Source organism: Antechinus flavipes, chromosome 4 (genome assembly GCF_016432865.1).
Source record: "Antechinus flavipes isolate AdamAnt ecotype Samford, QLD, Australia chromosome 4, AdamAnt_v2, whole genome shotgun sequence".
Classification (NCBI taxonomy): domain Eukaryota; kingdom Metazoa; phylum Chordata; class Mammalia; order Dasyuromorphia; family Dasyuridae; genus Antechinus; species Antechinus flavipes.
This window is the reverse complement of record NC_067401.1, coordinates 132,281,307-132,295,546: the sequence shown is the minus strand read 5'-3', so window position 1 is coordinate 132,295,546 and position 14,240 is coordinate 132,281,307. Positions and strand designations below refer to the sequence as shown.

General features: G+C 35.7%; 1 protein-coding gene across 1 annotated transcript; it reads right to left on the bottom strand.

Annotated features, from left to right (window-relative positions):
• Positions 1–2,884: 2,884 nt before the first annotated feature.
• LOC127560164 (keratin, type I cuticular Ha4-like) lies at positions 2,885–6,439 on the bottom strand. The gene is made up of 7 exons (XM_051994517.1): positions 6,092–6,439; positions 5,917–5,999; positions 5,205–5,361; positions 4,332–4,493; positions 4,109–4,234; positions 3,725–3,945; positions 2,885–3,412 (listed from the first exon to the last, which is right to left on the bottom strand). Exons 1-7 carry the CDS (start codon positions 6,437–6,439, stop codon positions 3,307–3,309), a joined length of 1,203 nt encoding a protein of 400 aa, XP_051850477.1. The 3' UTR covers positions 2,885–3,306.
• Between the last annotated feature and the right edge of the window lie 7,801 nt (positions 6,440–14,240).

Genomic DNA, 14,240 nt, shown 5'->3' with positions numbered 1-14,240 from the left:
TTTCTCCTTCACCCTGTATTTCCAATCAACATACAAGTCTTATTGATTCTGCCTCTTTAATTTCTTTCATTTAGGCATTTATTCATAGTGTATTGACTAGACTATTACAATAGCTTGCTAATTAGTTTTCCTAGATATAGCCTTTCCTTCAAGGAATCCATCTTCTACACAGATGCCAAAATAATCTTTATAGGAACAAGTCTGACCTTGACGTTCCTCTGATCAAAAAATTTTCAGTATTTTGTCTCCAAAATAAAATATAAATTGATCCAGCCAAGTATTTGAGGCCTTCCATAATTAGAATTTACTCCACCTTCTCAGACTTTTCTTACATTATTTTCCTTTTAAAGACTCTATATTCCAATCAAACTTACTGTATAGAGTCCCTATCTTTCATATCATTGCATTCACATAATCTGTTCCATATATCTAGAATGTTCTCTTTCAACTCCATCCTTCAGAATGTAATATTTTAAATTCAACTTCATTGTTCTCACAATATTGCTGTTATCATATACACTGTTCTCCTGGTTCTACTCACTTGATTTTATATCAGCTCATAAAAGTTTTCTCAAGTTTTCTGAAATCATTCCCTTCATCATTTCTTATAGCAGAATATTTTTACATCATATTCACATGCTATAACTTTTTTAGACATTCCTCAAATGAAGAGCTTCCCCTACATTTCCAATTCTTTGCAGCCACAAAAAGATGTATAATAAGTTTTTTATACATATGGTCCTTTTCCTTTTTATTTGATCTCCTTGGAATATACATCTAAGAGTATACTCCATCGATGGGTATACACTTTTATAACCTTTTGGTCATAATTCTAAATTGATCTTCAGAATGGTTGGATCAGTTCACAACTCCACCAATATCTCATTGGTGTAACAATTTTCCTATATTCCCTCAGAAATTTGTCATTTTCTGTAACTCAACACATGCCATGTTCACTTTTTTTCCTTTTTCTTCTGTTTTTTTTCCTCTCATGGTTTTTTCATTTCATTTCATTCATTTCAAATCATCTGATTTTTCTCTCCCAACATGATTCATAAAGCAATGTATATTTTTAAAAATGAATGTACATGTATAAACAGAAAAAAATAAAATTATAATTAAAAAAGGAAATTTGTCATTTTCCTTTTTCTGTAAATTTGTAAAGTGCTTACCACAGTACTTGGAACATAGTTTTAAGTACTTAATAAATGTTCCTCAATCCAGAACTAGAAAGATTCTAGTTCTAAGGGTCTCTGGTCTTTCTGAAAAAGAACTTCAGCTGAGTTTGAAATAGGAAGTAGGTGGGGAAAAAAATTTTAAAAACACCTTAAAGAGAAAATCCATTTGACCAAAAAATAATAATAATAATATCGTAATCAACCAAAGCAAGCCATTTATCTACAAAGAGTAAACCAAGACCACATGCAGAGCACTCTAAATCCAGAAACAGAGCAGCCTAGATTATCAACAGAGCCACTCATCTAGCCCAGATACCACTTCCAGCTGTGAATTCTGTATGTGTGTGTATGTGTGAGAGAGACAGACAGACAGACACAGAGATAGACAGACATAGAGGCATAGAGACAGAGAAATATTGAGACATTAAAGCCCTATATTTTCAGAAAGAGAAGGGACATTGGGAACATTGCAGAGTTGTGAGCTGCACTGGTCACATGCCTTCCCTTATATATTTGCTTCATTATAATTATGTTTTAAGTTTGTACCCACTCTCCCATGTGGCTGCTGGTATATTGATGGAAAAGTGTGGCTTGGGCTTATGAGAGAAATGTTTTGGAATTCTTGTTCTTGCTATGTCATTTGAATAGGAAGATGACACAGTTAAGAGTTATAGAGTCTACTGAGTGAACCTTAATGCTAATGCTTAGCCTACTGACAGGGAAACTGTACACTAACATTACAAGTGTAGAAAAGATTTGGACCAATCAATGTGATTAGTGTGATAGAAAATCAGCTGGGGAGAAGTAAAGCATGTCTTTGTAGCAGTGAGGGCACAGTTAAGATTAATTAACAAATTTATAGTGGATCCAGTCAGCTAAGTTATATGGTTTTCTCCAGCTCCATAGTGCAGCACATGAGTAGGAATAGAGAAATTGAATGATGGAAGTAATGTAAGATTGGGGTTTGGCAAAAAAAAAAAAAAGGCAGAGCAAAATATGGCAGAATAGGACCAGGAAGCAAGAGATTCAAGAATGGAAAATAGTCTAGAATTGAACAAGTTCACTAGTGGACTGAGATTGAGAAAGGAGAAAAGTGAAGTCTTGGGAAAGTATAAAGAATATTGCAAGTCACAGTAAGCACAAAATAAAGCACAGAATGAGGAAATGATAGGAAACCTTGATCCACTAAAGAAATTTCAGCGTTAACAATCATGGAAGTAGAACATCTATGGGTAATGCTAAGATTAAAGACATGGCATCTTCATGTGTGGCTGAGGTTGAGTTGAGACAGGAGAATAATAAAGTTCAATATTTCTATGTCAAAAAATCAGAAGAGAAAAAGAAAAAAACACCAGAACAGGTAGGCTTGGAAAGATTTTTTTTTGTTAGTGTTAGTGACCTTACAGTTGTTTCCATCAAATGATTGGCAGAAGGAAATGAATAATGAGGAATTCAGCCCTGATTTGGGTTCCATCTAATGGTATGGAGGAAGAAGGCACCAAGGATAGCATAAAATAGACTTTTGATGTTTTCTGGGACAGTCATCCTAAATCATTTTGGGGATTACCCCTTAACTTTTGATCAGTGTTTGTCCATAATATATAATGATGAGCATAGAAAGCATTTCATTCTCTTGACTAGGAAGGTTTTTTATGAGACATACATGAAGAATGCATTTCAGAGAGTAAACATGGATGAGAATGACATTTATAATGCAAAGAAATAAAGTTTATTGGAAGGTAAATGAAGGTGCCTCTTTGCATTCCAGAAGATGCTGAAGATGCAAGGAAGGTGGAAACACCATCTGTACAGGAAACACCCCAAAGTAATAGCCCATGACGAAGTTATAGGGAGTTGGGCATCATCAGAAATTAAGAGGCTTCAATGCTTTCCATTAAGGATCGTTCCAACCAATTGGGAGTTGATGATGCTATTCTTGGTGTTGGCTCTGGAACTCACTGAAGTACGTGGGAGATCCTGAAAATGGTGATATAGTTGACAGAAGTGAGGATGATGCGAAAAGAACCAAAATATTGCTAATGGCTTTGAGAACTGAGCAAAGTCAGAAGTCAGGATCAAATGATCTTTCCCATCATGGGTTTACATGGTGAGACTGAAAGATGGGACTTCAACAAGTGCGGGAACAAGATCTGCCACAGCCCCCACAGGAGGTGCCACAGCCCCCACAGGAGTTACCGCAGGCGTTGGTGGTGGCACAAGGGTTGCAAGGCAGCCTAGAAAAACACAATTGTTTAGGTTAGGTTGAGAATGGGAATAGTCTATGAAAAATCCCTCTAAGAACAAAAACCACAAATTTCATTAAACCTTAGGTTCAGCCACCAGTGGATTTTGAGTGGCTGAATTAAGTCAGAGAAAACTAAAAATAGACATATATATGTCTATTCCTAGACAATGTTTAACAGTAAGATCTGTACAATTTTTTTTTAATTTCAGTATATGTTTGTGTGTGTGGATATAAGAGAAAAAGAGAGATAGGGACAGGAACAGAGATAGACTTTTCCAAAAATCTCTGGCATGACACTTACTTGCAGTCCTCACACTCCAGCAGGTTACGGTATGTGGAGATCTCACACTCTAGCCGAGACCTAATATCCAGAAGAACCTGGTACTCTTGGTTCTGTCGCTCCAGGTCACCACGGATTTCAGCCAGCTGGGATTCCACATTGGAAACCATACACTGTAGCTGGGACAACTGGGAGCTGTAACGGGCCTCGGATTCAGTCAGTGTATTTTCCAAAGAGTCTCTCTGGGATGGAAAAGAGAAGAAAATGTCAGAGGAGATGCTCTTCTAAAGGAATTTTCCATATAGTTCCATGGAAGTTCCAAGCCTAGAGTTTCATTGACTATATGGTTGATAAGTGACTGAGTTTTACCTCAAAGGGTAAGTATCAGAGCTGAAAATTACCCACCAGGTTGTGCTGAGCCTGCAGCTCAATCTCCAGAGCATTGACAGTTCGTCTCAGCTCAATGATCTCAGCCTGGCAGTTCTGCAGTTGTTCAGAGCTAGTCACCACCTGCTTGTTCAGTTCCTCTGTCTGAAATGTCACAAAAGGAGAGCAAAAAGGTGAGCATATGATCCTCAAGGCTCCAGAAAGTTTCTGATTGTGCAGTGGCCATAGGCTAGATCCTTACCTGAGTGGTGAACCATTCCTCCACATCTCTGCGGTTATTCTCCACCACAGCCTCATACTCAGCCCGAGTCTCATTCAGGATCCTGTTCAAGTCCACAGTTGGGGCAGCATCCACCTCCACGTTGAGTCGATCACCAAGCTGGGTACGCAGGGAGTTGACCTCCTAAATGAAAAAAAAAAAAAAGTGGAACTCATGAGTATATTTCTTTTCCTGGATGGAGGTGTAGAGGTGGGAGGATGAGAAAGAACTTGAAAAATAAAATTAAAAAAAAAGAAAACTAGACCTGCAAATCATTTCTATGCTGTGCTATGTAGTCAGTGAAGGAATTTTTAAAAGTAAAATTTACTTAGCCCAGATTCTCATCCTAGTCCCTTAACCAACTTTGCTTCAGACAGATATTTGAAAATAAATACCACTTTCCAACCATGTCCACCCCAATAGAAACTTGAATTCCCTCCTTGTCTCTATCATTTCCCTTCCACCCCAGTGCATGAACCTTTTGCTTCATCTTTCTGTGGACCAAATAAGTACCACATTTTGTAATCTCTTCCCCAGCCTCGTTTTTCAGTATCTTGTCTTTTTCCCATTAAAATGTAAGCTCCTTGAAGGTAGGAATTATTTTTATTTGTATCCTCACTGTTTAGCAAAATACCAAGTATATAGTAACTTCTTATTAAAAACTCTATCTACTTATGTATCTCTATGTATCTATCTACTTATCTAGTCCCACATCTTTAAATAAATTTTCCATCTTCATTCCCTGGTACTTAACAAGTGAGTAACCAAGCAAGTACCTGTGCTGTCTGTTATCCAGCAGATTGACTCTCTGTTCACTACACCCAAAAATGTTTTCTTTGCAGATTTTTTTCTCACCTCCTCATGGTTACTCTTTAGGCAAACAAGCTCCTCTCTGAGGGACTCCACTTGGGCCTCCAGGTCAGACTTGCACAGAGTCAAATTGTCCAGGATTCTGCGCAGACTGTTGATATCAGATTCCACCAGCTGGCGCAGGGACAGCTCAGTCTCATACCTTTAAGTGCAGGTGATAAGCAAAGGAAAAACACAAGTTGAATAATATTACCTTAACTTTTTTAACTTTGTAGTTTTTGTTTGAGGATCTATTTCATTTCAGTTTGACAAATATCTTTTAATCAACTGCTAATGCAGAGGCAAATAATCCCACATCTATTAAGCATCTATTTGCATCAGATGCTATGAAAATGCTAAGACTCAAAGACAAAAATAAGCCAGGCCCTATACTTAAGTAGTTTATATTCTACTGGAAAATTTTTTTTTCAATTTCTTTCTTTCCATCCCTACAAAAGGAGTTAGAAAGGAGACAAAATTGTCCCAGTGATCAAAAAGTTGAATTAAAAAGCAGTTGTCTGAGACTCCTCTGGACAACATTGATCAAAGTTGTTTTGTTATCTAAAAAACAAAACAAAACAAAAGATGATTTCTTTCTCTACAGTTCCATTTCTCTGTATAATTATTTTTTCTGGATTCCATTTTGCAATTCAATTCTAATGTTGAGAATTTTCCTTCAATGGGAGACATTATTTTCTTTCCTCCTGCTCAAACTCACTTGGTTCGGAAGTCATCACAGGCCAGCTTGGCATTGTCAACACACACCACCAGCCTGGTGTTCTCAGACTTAGTGCACAGGATCTGGAAATGAAAGAGCCCACATTGAGTATTCCTTAGACTTTAAATCTCTTAATAGCTTTTAAATAAATGGTTTCACTGTCCCAAGCTGTTACCTTCTGCTGGAGCTCCTCAATGATCCTGAAGTAGTTCTGGTAGTCTGGGCAGACATAGGGGACCTGCTGCTGGCACCACTCCCGGATCTTACTCTCCAGCTCAGCATTCTCGGTCTCTAGCTGCCGCACCTTCTCCAGGTAGTTGGCCAGGCGGTCATTGAGGAACTGCATGGTCTCCTTCTCATTGCCATTGAAGGCACCTTCACAGAACCATCCACAGTTGCCCACATTGGAAGGGATGTCACAAGCTCCAGGGAGGGTACAGCCATGGCAACTGGAAGGCAAACAGGGCCTAGAAGCACAGGTGGTATGGCAGCTGATGCTGGGAAGGCAGCAGGTGTAAGGCATGATGATGAGTAGGGTGGTTGGAGGGGTAGTACAATGATCAAGATGTGTGAGGTCTACCTGGCTCCCTGGGCCTTTTATACCCCAAGAAGTGGGTGTGAGCTCATTATCTAGCATTGTTTCCTTCCTTCACTTTTGGTCAATTTTTTTCCAAAAATACTCTGGTTAGAGACCTTCAAAGAGTCCTGCCTCATCTCATAAAAGTCTCCACTCTGGCTTGTGCTAGGTCAGGACTCTTCATAGATGCTATTGGTGGAGAAATAAGTGCCTCATCTGTTGTCTTTAAAGATACAGGATCATCACAGTCCTAAAAGGCAGTCTTCATGACTCAGATCTGAGGACAGCAAGGAACCCTGACCTCCCAGCCTAAGGTAGAGCTATATGTGTATCAGATGTTCCCTTTATCATTCAAGTTCTACCATTAATTTCAGTGAAAAGATTGGAAACTGAGGAATCTTTTGTATATTTTTTTCCTTTCTAATGTTTTTCCCAGAGCTGATGTTGAGAAAAACACCACTAGAGTTGAGAATAACTATAGAAGCTAGGTAAATGTTAGAAACAAGTATCTCTATAGTCACTTGAGTGAATTGTTGACTCTTTGGGATCTTTGGGAAATTGACAACTGAAGAAAATGAATGCTGATGTTTAGAAAGTAGAGAGTTAGGTAATTTGAAAATAAAATCAAAGAATCACCCAAATGAACAGGGAATGTACCGAGGTCTAGTTCTGGAAATCAACAAAACCTCACTGAGAAAGCTAAAGGAAATGAACATGTTCAAAGGAAAATGACGTGGGAATGGATTATAATATCTAAGAACTAAAGGGAATCGCCAATGTGGGTTACCAACATGGGTACATAATTAAATGAGAACTTGGTTGTAGAACCATAGAATTAGAGCTGAAAGGGGCCGTAGAGATTATTTAGCCTAATCCCCCTCATTCAAGATATTATCTATGGAGATATAATAGAGATAGACAAAAACATAGACATGTAGATGTAAACACAGACATAGAAGTAGAGATTTAAGTGTGGATAAAAATATAGATATAAACTAATACCCAGAAAAGTTAAGTGATTATGTCCAAAATCATTAAGACAATTAATGGCAGGTAGGATTTGAAATCATGTCCTCTAACTCCAAATCTGGTTCTCTCTTCCCTCCAGATTGCCTTCCATATTTCTCACAATGGCATCCTTACTTCTTTCAAAATGGATTGTCCAATATGCTAATATTCCCTTATTATTTCTCTCCTTTGTAAAAGAATGCACCTTGTATTGAACCTCCATATAGGACATGCTCCTAAAATGAAATCTCTGTAGAAGAAATATCAAAAAAATTACATGCATGCAAAAATTTTGCCCAATAAGGTATATATAATCCAATTCAATTCAATCCAATAATCAGGCAAAGGTACAGGGAATATAAATACAAAATTAAAAACCAACCCTACCCTCAAGAAGCTTACATTCTAGAGTCTTGCCCTTATATTATAGCATTGAGTCAACTCTAGGTTCTCAATGGTAATGCCAATAGAGTACTAGTTCTGGCAGGTCCTAAGATGAAAAGAATCTCCCCCAGGTTGGGGGACAGATCATCAGTCTTGCTAAATTTACAATCCTTTATCAAGTTGTCTTCAGATCAGTCACAGTACTTCTCAAAGATCATCTCTACCATAAAAAATGGATTTCCCTGAGTCAACAGAGAAAGCTCCCACATCAATAAAATCATAGGACCTCAAAGTATAGTATATCAAGTGACATAATCAATCCAATATATCAAAACTGTCTTTAGTGAAAAAAAAAAGTTTACATATTGATAAAATGGGCTGCTCTTTGCAATCTGTGATGATGGAATTATAGGCTCTGGGAATTACATTAACTCTTTCAAATCCTTAGGATCAAGTTAGTTATTTGACTCTTCCATATCCCAACAGGAACATCTCTCCAGACAAGAAACTACAAATTTTTCCCTCAACCTGGGCATACATGGCCTGTCAGTCCCTTCACCATTAGAATATTCATTCCTTGAAGGTTGAGACCATTTTTTGCCCTTCTTGTATCCTCAACACTTAGCACGTTGTTTAGCACACAATAATTGCTTAGTAGAGGTTTCTTGACTGATTAATCTGCCCACCAAAAGAAGTGTGTGTGTGTGTGTGTGTGTGTGTATTTATGTATAGAAGATTTCCAAAGGTCATTTGTTTTTTCAGCTTCATGTATTTATACATATATGTGTGTATGTATGTATGTGTATATATATATATATATATATATATATATATATATATAATATATATATATATATATATTAGCTAATATAGCAGAAATTCCATACTGCAGACCATGATTCAAGTAGTCTAGGTAGAGGGCCTTTATGGATGTTTAAAGAAAAGATATTTATTATCAAGTATCAAAGAATCAACTTGATACTCTACAAAGGTGTTAAATGTATGCCAGAGGGCCTGAATTACAGCTTATTACACTCCAGAATGAGCCCTAAATAGATTAAAATTATTTGAGAAATATTTAAGAATAAGAATAAAATAAAACATAGATAATATTACTATGTGGTTTTCTAAGTCAATGTGTAGCCTACAAAATTCTTTATGTACATTTTAGTGATCCCAGTTTCTCTATTTGATTTTGACACCACTAGGGGAGTGGATTCAGTATTAGGAGGGCCTGAGGTTCAAATTCCACCTGTGACATTTATCAGCTGTGTGATCTTGGAAAAGTCATATCTATGCTAAGACAACTTGCAACTAAGTTGATGGGTTGGGATCTAAGAAAGTGCCTCACACTGATTAAACCACAGTCTCTAAACATATTCAGATGTATAAAATATGAAACAGCAATGTGCATTTGTTTTCGTCCTAATCAGATTACCTCTGAAAGAATCCTATATTTGGAGTAAATTGAGAACTGCCAAAATGACTTCCAATCCTCCAAAGTTTCAAGAAAATACAAACATTTCTGTTTGCTATGCACAAACTGGATATGAAATAAATGCTAGGATAAATTCATAGGATAACAAAAAGTTAGAGTTAGAAGTAATATAATAAAATACCCATCTTACAGGCCAAACTGAGATCAAAAAAAATTTATTTGGCCAAGATTATACAGGAAGCAGAAATGAGATTCAAACCTAGGTTTTCTAACTCTAAAGAAAGTCATCATAGAGACAAGCTTTTTTCCTTTCTTGCCTATTACAAAATTTCAATCTAACTGGATAGTTTTTGTTATTTTTTTCAATATGTCAATCCAAATATCTGGTAACTTTTTGGAATTCTCTGTATGACCTTTTTGATCTAATAACTCTTTGTAAACCATTTGAAGAAAGAATTTTTGTTTTTGTATTTGGTATCCCCAGGGCCCAGCATGATGCACATCTCATAGTAAACACGTATTAAATGTTGATGGAATAAGAGGTAAAATGTAAAGAGCCCTAAATCCAGAGTCAGAGAGTTTAGATTTGAATCCAGGTTTTGTTCCTTGTTATGCATATGATGTTAAGCAAAGCATTTGACTTTGCAGAATCCCCACTTCCTCATCTATGACATGTAAAAACTTGGATGACCTCTAAGATCCCTTCCATTTCAATATCCTATGATTTTACTTTGATTGTCACCAAAATAAATAGAAAGATCTGAAATCTTAATTTTGATCTTCCTGGTTAACAAGATAAGCACCACTGGGTGAGACAATTGATGTGATTTTGAAATAGATTTTTTTTGCTGAGTTTTTTTAAGTAACTTGGAAACCCAATGTTATACATTCAAAAAATCAATTTGAAAAAAAAGTATAAATTTGTTCTTGTGAGTTCTGATCCAGGCTCTGACTATAATCACAAACAGACTACCCTCTCAGTCAACTGAGCAGAGTAAATTAGGGATATAAACATGACCAATCTCAAAGGTTTGTAGTGAGGAATAAATAATGGAAATAATTAGGAGGTCATTGGCATAGGAGAAGGCTAGCCTATAATATCCTCTGGGGCTTCCCTTGACAGTTAAGGCCAGTGATGCATTATAAGTGCCTCAAGTCTAAAAAGGCAACTATAACTAAAGATCCTATTCCCAATTAAATAATTATATTTCTCTGGCATTCCAAGAATTTGTATTTTTATAAGCACAAGCCAGTATTAGGATGAAAGGATGTAACTCAACCTGATCCTCTGGATTTCCTCAATGTTTTCATCTATTCTGGCATTTAATTTCATTAGTGTGAAAACTTCCTCCACTAATGAAGATCAACAACTTAGCTATAACTTAGTGACTTAAAGAGTTATGCTGAACATGAGAATGTCTCTTGCCCCTAATTATAAAGTTAATGTGTCAGAGACAGGATTTGAATCCAAGTTTTTTTTAATTCCCAGTATTAACCATACTGGCTTCCCCATAGTAGATGATTAATATGTATTTATTGAAGCAAAGTAAAAAGAAGGGAGGAGAAGGAGGAAGAGGAGAAAGAGAAGAAGAAGAAGGATAAGGAGGAGGAGGAGGAGGAGGAGGAAAAGGAGGAGGAAAGGAAGAGGAGGAGGAGGAGGAGGAGGAGGAAGAGGAAAAGATGGAGAAGGAGAAAAAGGAGGAACTCAAGTAGATAATAACTATGTCTAGATAGATAATTCTTAACCAAAAATGGAATAAAAGAGATTACAAAGGATTTTTTTAAAAAGATATTTTCTATACTGTGAATTGAAAAGTTTGGGAACTAACAAAATCAAAGCAACTAGGATAAGAAGAGAAACTGATGATTTGGGGGGGAGGGGAAATTCTACCAAAAAGCTCTGCTATCAAAAGCCATTTTCAATGACATACGCTATCAAATATTGCATTTAAGTGATCAAAAAAGATAAATCATAAAAGAAGAATTGCAAACTATGAATAATGATATGAGCAACTGAACTAATAATATGAATTAACCTCTGTTTACCTCAGATTCTCATCCATAAAATATGAATAATAAAAGCAACTACCTCCCAAAGTTTTTATGAGGCTCAAATAAGATCATATTTAGAAACTATTTTAGAAGCCTTAATGCACTATATAAATTCCAGTTATTAATAGCAATTACATTGAGAATTGAAGTTGAATGTATTGGATTGCTTGCCATCTAGAGGATGGGGTGGAGGGAAAGAAGGCAAAATTTGGAACACAAGACTATGCAAGGGTTGGTGTTGAAAAATTATCCGTCCATATGTTTTGAAAATAAAAACTTTTAATAAAAGAGGGAGGAAGAGAATTGAAGTTGATAAATGAACAAATAATGTCAAGAAAATGTTTTTTTAAAAATAGAAGAGGGAACAAAAATGAATATGGTCACATCATCTAGTTCACTAATAGCAAAAGAAATGCAAATCAAAAAACTTTTAGATCTTATCTCACACTTAGAAAATTTGAAAATAATAAAATATAATAGATTAGATAAAATTAAATAAAATATAAATAATTAATTTAATTAATTGAAATTTAAATAAAATAAAAGATAATAAAATGTAATAATGGTTCAATAATGGCAGTGTTGTAGAAAGACACACTAGTGAACTTTTGGTCAATCTATGAAATTTCCATTCTAAAATTCAGTCTGGAATCATGTGAAGAAAGTGACTAAAACATCCCTGTGTTTTTACTTAGAGATTCTGTCACAAGACATATACTCTAGGAAAGTCAAGCTTAAAAAGAAACATTCCATGTACACCAAAATATTTAGAGCAGCACTTTTTGTAATACCAGGAAATTGGAAACAAAGTAAAGATCTATTGATCAGAGAATAGCTTAACAAATTGTTTATGCATATGATGGGATGTACCCATCACAATGTGATCACTACCATAAGAAAGAATTAGTATGAAAAACAAGGAATAAATGGGAAGACTTGCATGAACTGATGCAAAATGAAATAACCAGACAAAACAATATATACAACTACCATGATGTAAGTGGAAACAAGAGCAACAAAGTTGAAAATGAAAGTTAGGGAATTTTGATGAAGCTCAGTCCTGAAAAAGAAATATAATGATGCACTAACCTCCTTTCATAGTAGGGGACTAAAAGCTGAAGAACACCTCATACTCCCACTAGGCTTGGTTAATGAGTTGGTTAGTTTTGTTGAATTACTATTTTTTATTATTTATTGTAAGACGTAATGCTCTGAAAGAATGAGAGAAAGCACTATGGATACAGCACCAAACATGGAATTGGAATGACCTGAGACACTTTCTAGTTGTGTGACCTGGGTAAATTACTTAACAAACCTCTGTTTATCTCAGATTCTTGATCCAAAAAATATGAATAATGATAATAATAATAATATCTACCTCACAGAGCTTTTGTGAGGCTCAGATAATATCATTTTGTGTACTGTTTTAGAAAAGTTAAAGTTATATAATAACTATTTAAATTCCAGTTATTAATAGAATTGAAGCCAAAGTAAAAACAAATAATGTCAACAAAATGTTAAAAAAAAAAAAGGTGGGGGGGGGCAGAGGGAACAAAAATAAATGTGGTCACATCATTTAAAAAATTAGAAGAGAAGAAAATCAGATGCTTTTCATAACTATGAATTGGGGGGAAATTCATAACTACATAAGAAATATAGTTATTATAACCAATCAAATATATCATCCTGATTACTTGAAAATTAAGGGGAAATTACATCAAATATCTCTGATATCCAGGCTATGTAGAAAATTTACAATCAAACCCATTTCTCAACTAGGAAAGTAGTCAATGATTATGAATAGTTATCAAAAGAATTGCAAATTCTTAAAAGTGAGTTATAAAAGATTGCTCTAAATAACTAATAAGAAAAGTGCAACTTAAAATAATTGAAGTTTCACCTAATACCCAGAAAACTGTCAAAGATAACATTGGGACTTAAAGAAAACTAAGGAGGATCTGAGGAAGGAGGGCATTTCAGACATGGGGGAGTGACACAGAGAAAATGCCCAAAGCCAAGAAATGCATGAGATCAGAAATGGAGGAGATTACTGGATTGAAGAGTACAATGTGGGGCTTTAAGATATAAGAAGACTAGAAAGGTAGGAGGGGCTAATATATGAAGAGTTTTGAATATCAAACAGCATTTTGTATTTGATCCTAGAAGCAATAAGAAGCTTCTACAGTTTATTGGTAGAGGGATGACATGATTTTACTTGTGTTTTAGGAAAATCACTTTAGCAGCTGAATGGAGAATATTTTGGAATAGAGATTTGAGTCAGGCAGACCCATAAACAAGCTATTGCAATAATCTAAGTGGGAGGTGATGAAGGTCTGCACTAAAATAGTGACAATGCCAGAAGAATAGAAGGGAGCATATATAAGATGTTGCAAAGTGAAAATTGACAGTTCTTAGAAACAGCTTGAATATGGGGTGAGGGAGAGACTGTGAGGAATCCAGAATAACTCCTAGATTGTGAATCTGAGGGACTGAGGGGATGATATTGTTGCCCTCTACAATAAAAAGGAAGGTAGGAGTGGGAGAGGTTTTAAAGTGAAGATCATGAGCTCTGTTTTGGATGTATTGAGTTTAAGATTTCAACTGTACATCATTTCAAAATGACTGAAAGGCAATTAGAGATGTGAGATTAAACATTAGCAGAGATATTGGGACAGGAAAGATAGTTTTGAAAATCAACAGCATCTGAGTGAAATGAGCAGAACCAGGAGATCATTATATATCTCAACAATGATACTGTTTGAGGATGTATTCTGATGGAAGTGGACCTCTTTGATAAAGAGAGTCTTAATTGAGCAAAGATGGACAGAAGCAGCTACACCCAGAGAAAGAACACTGGAAATGAAT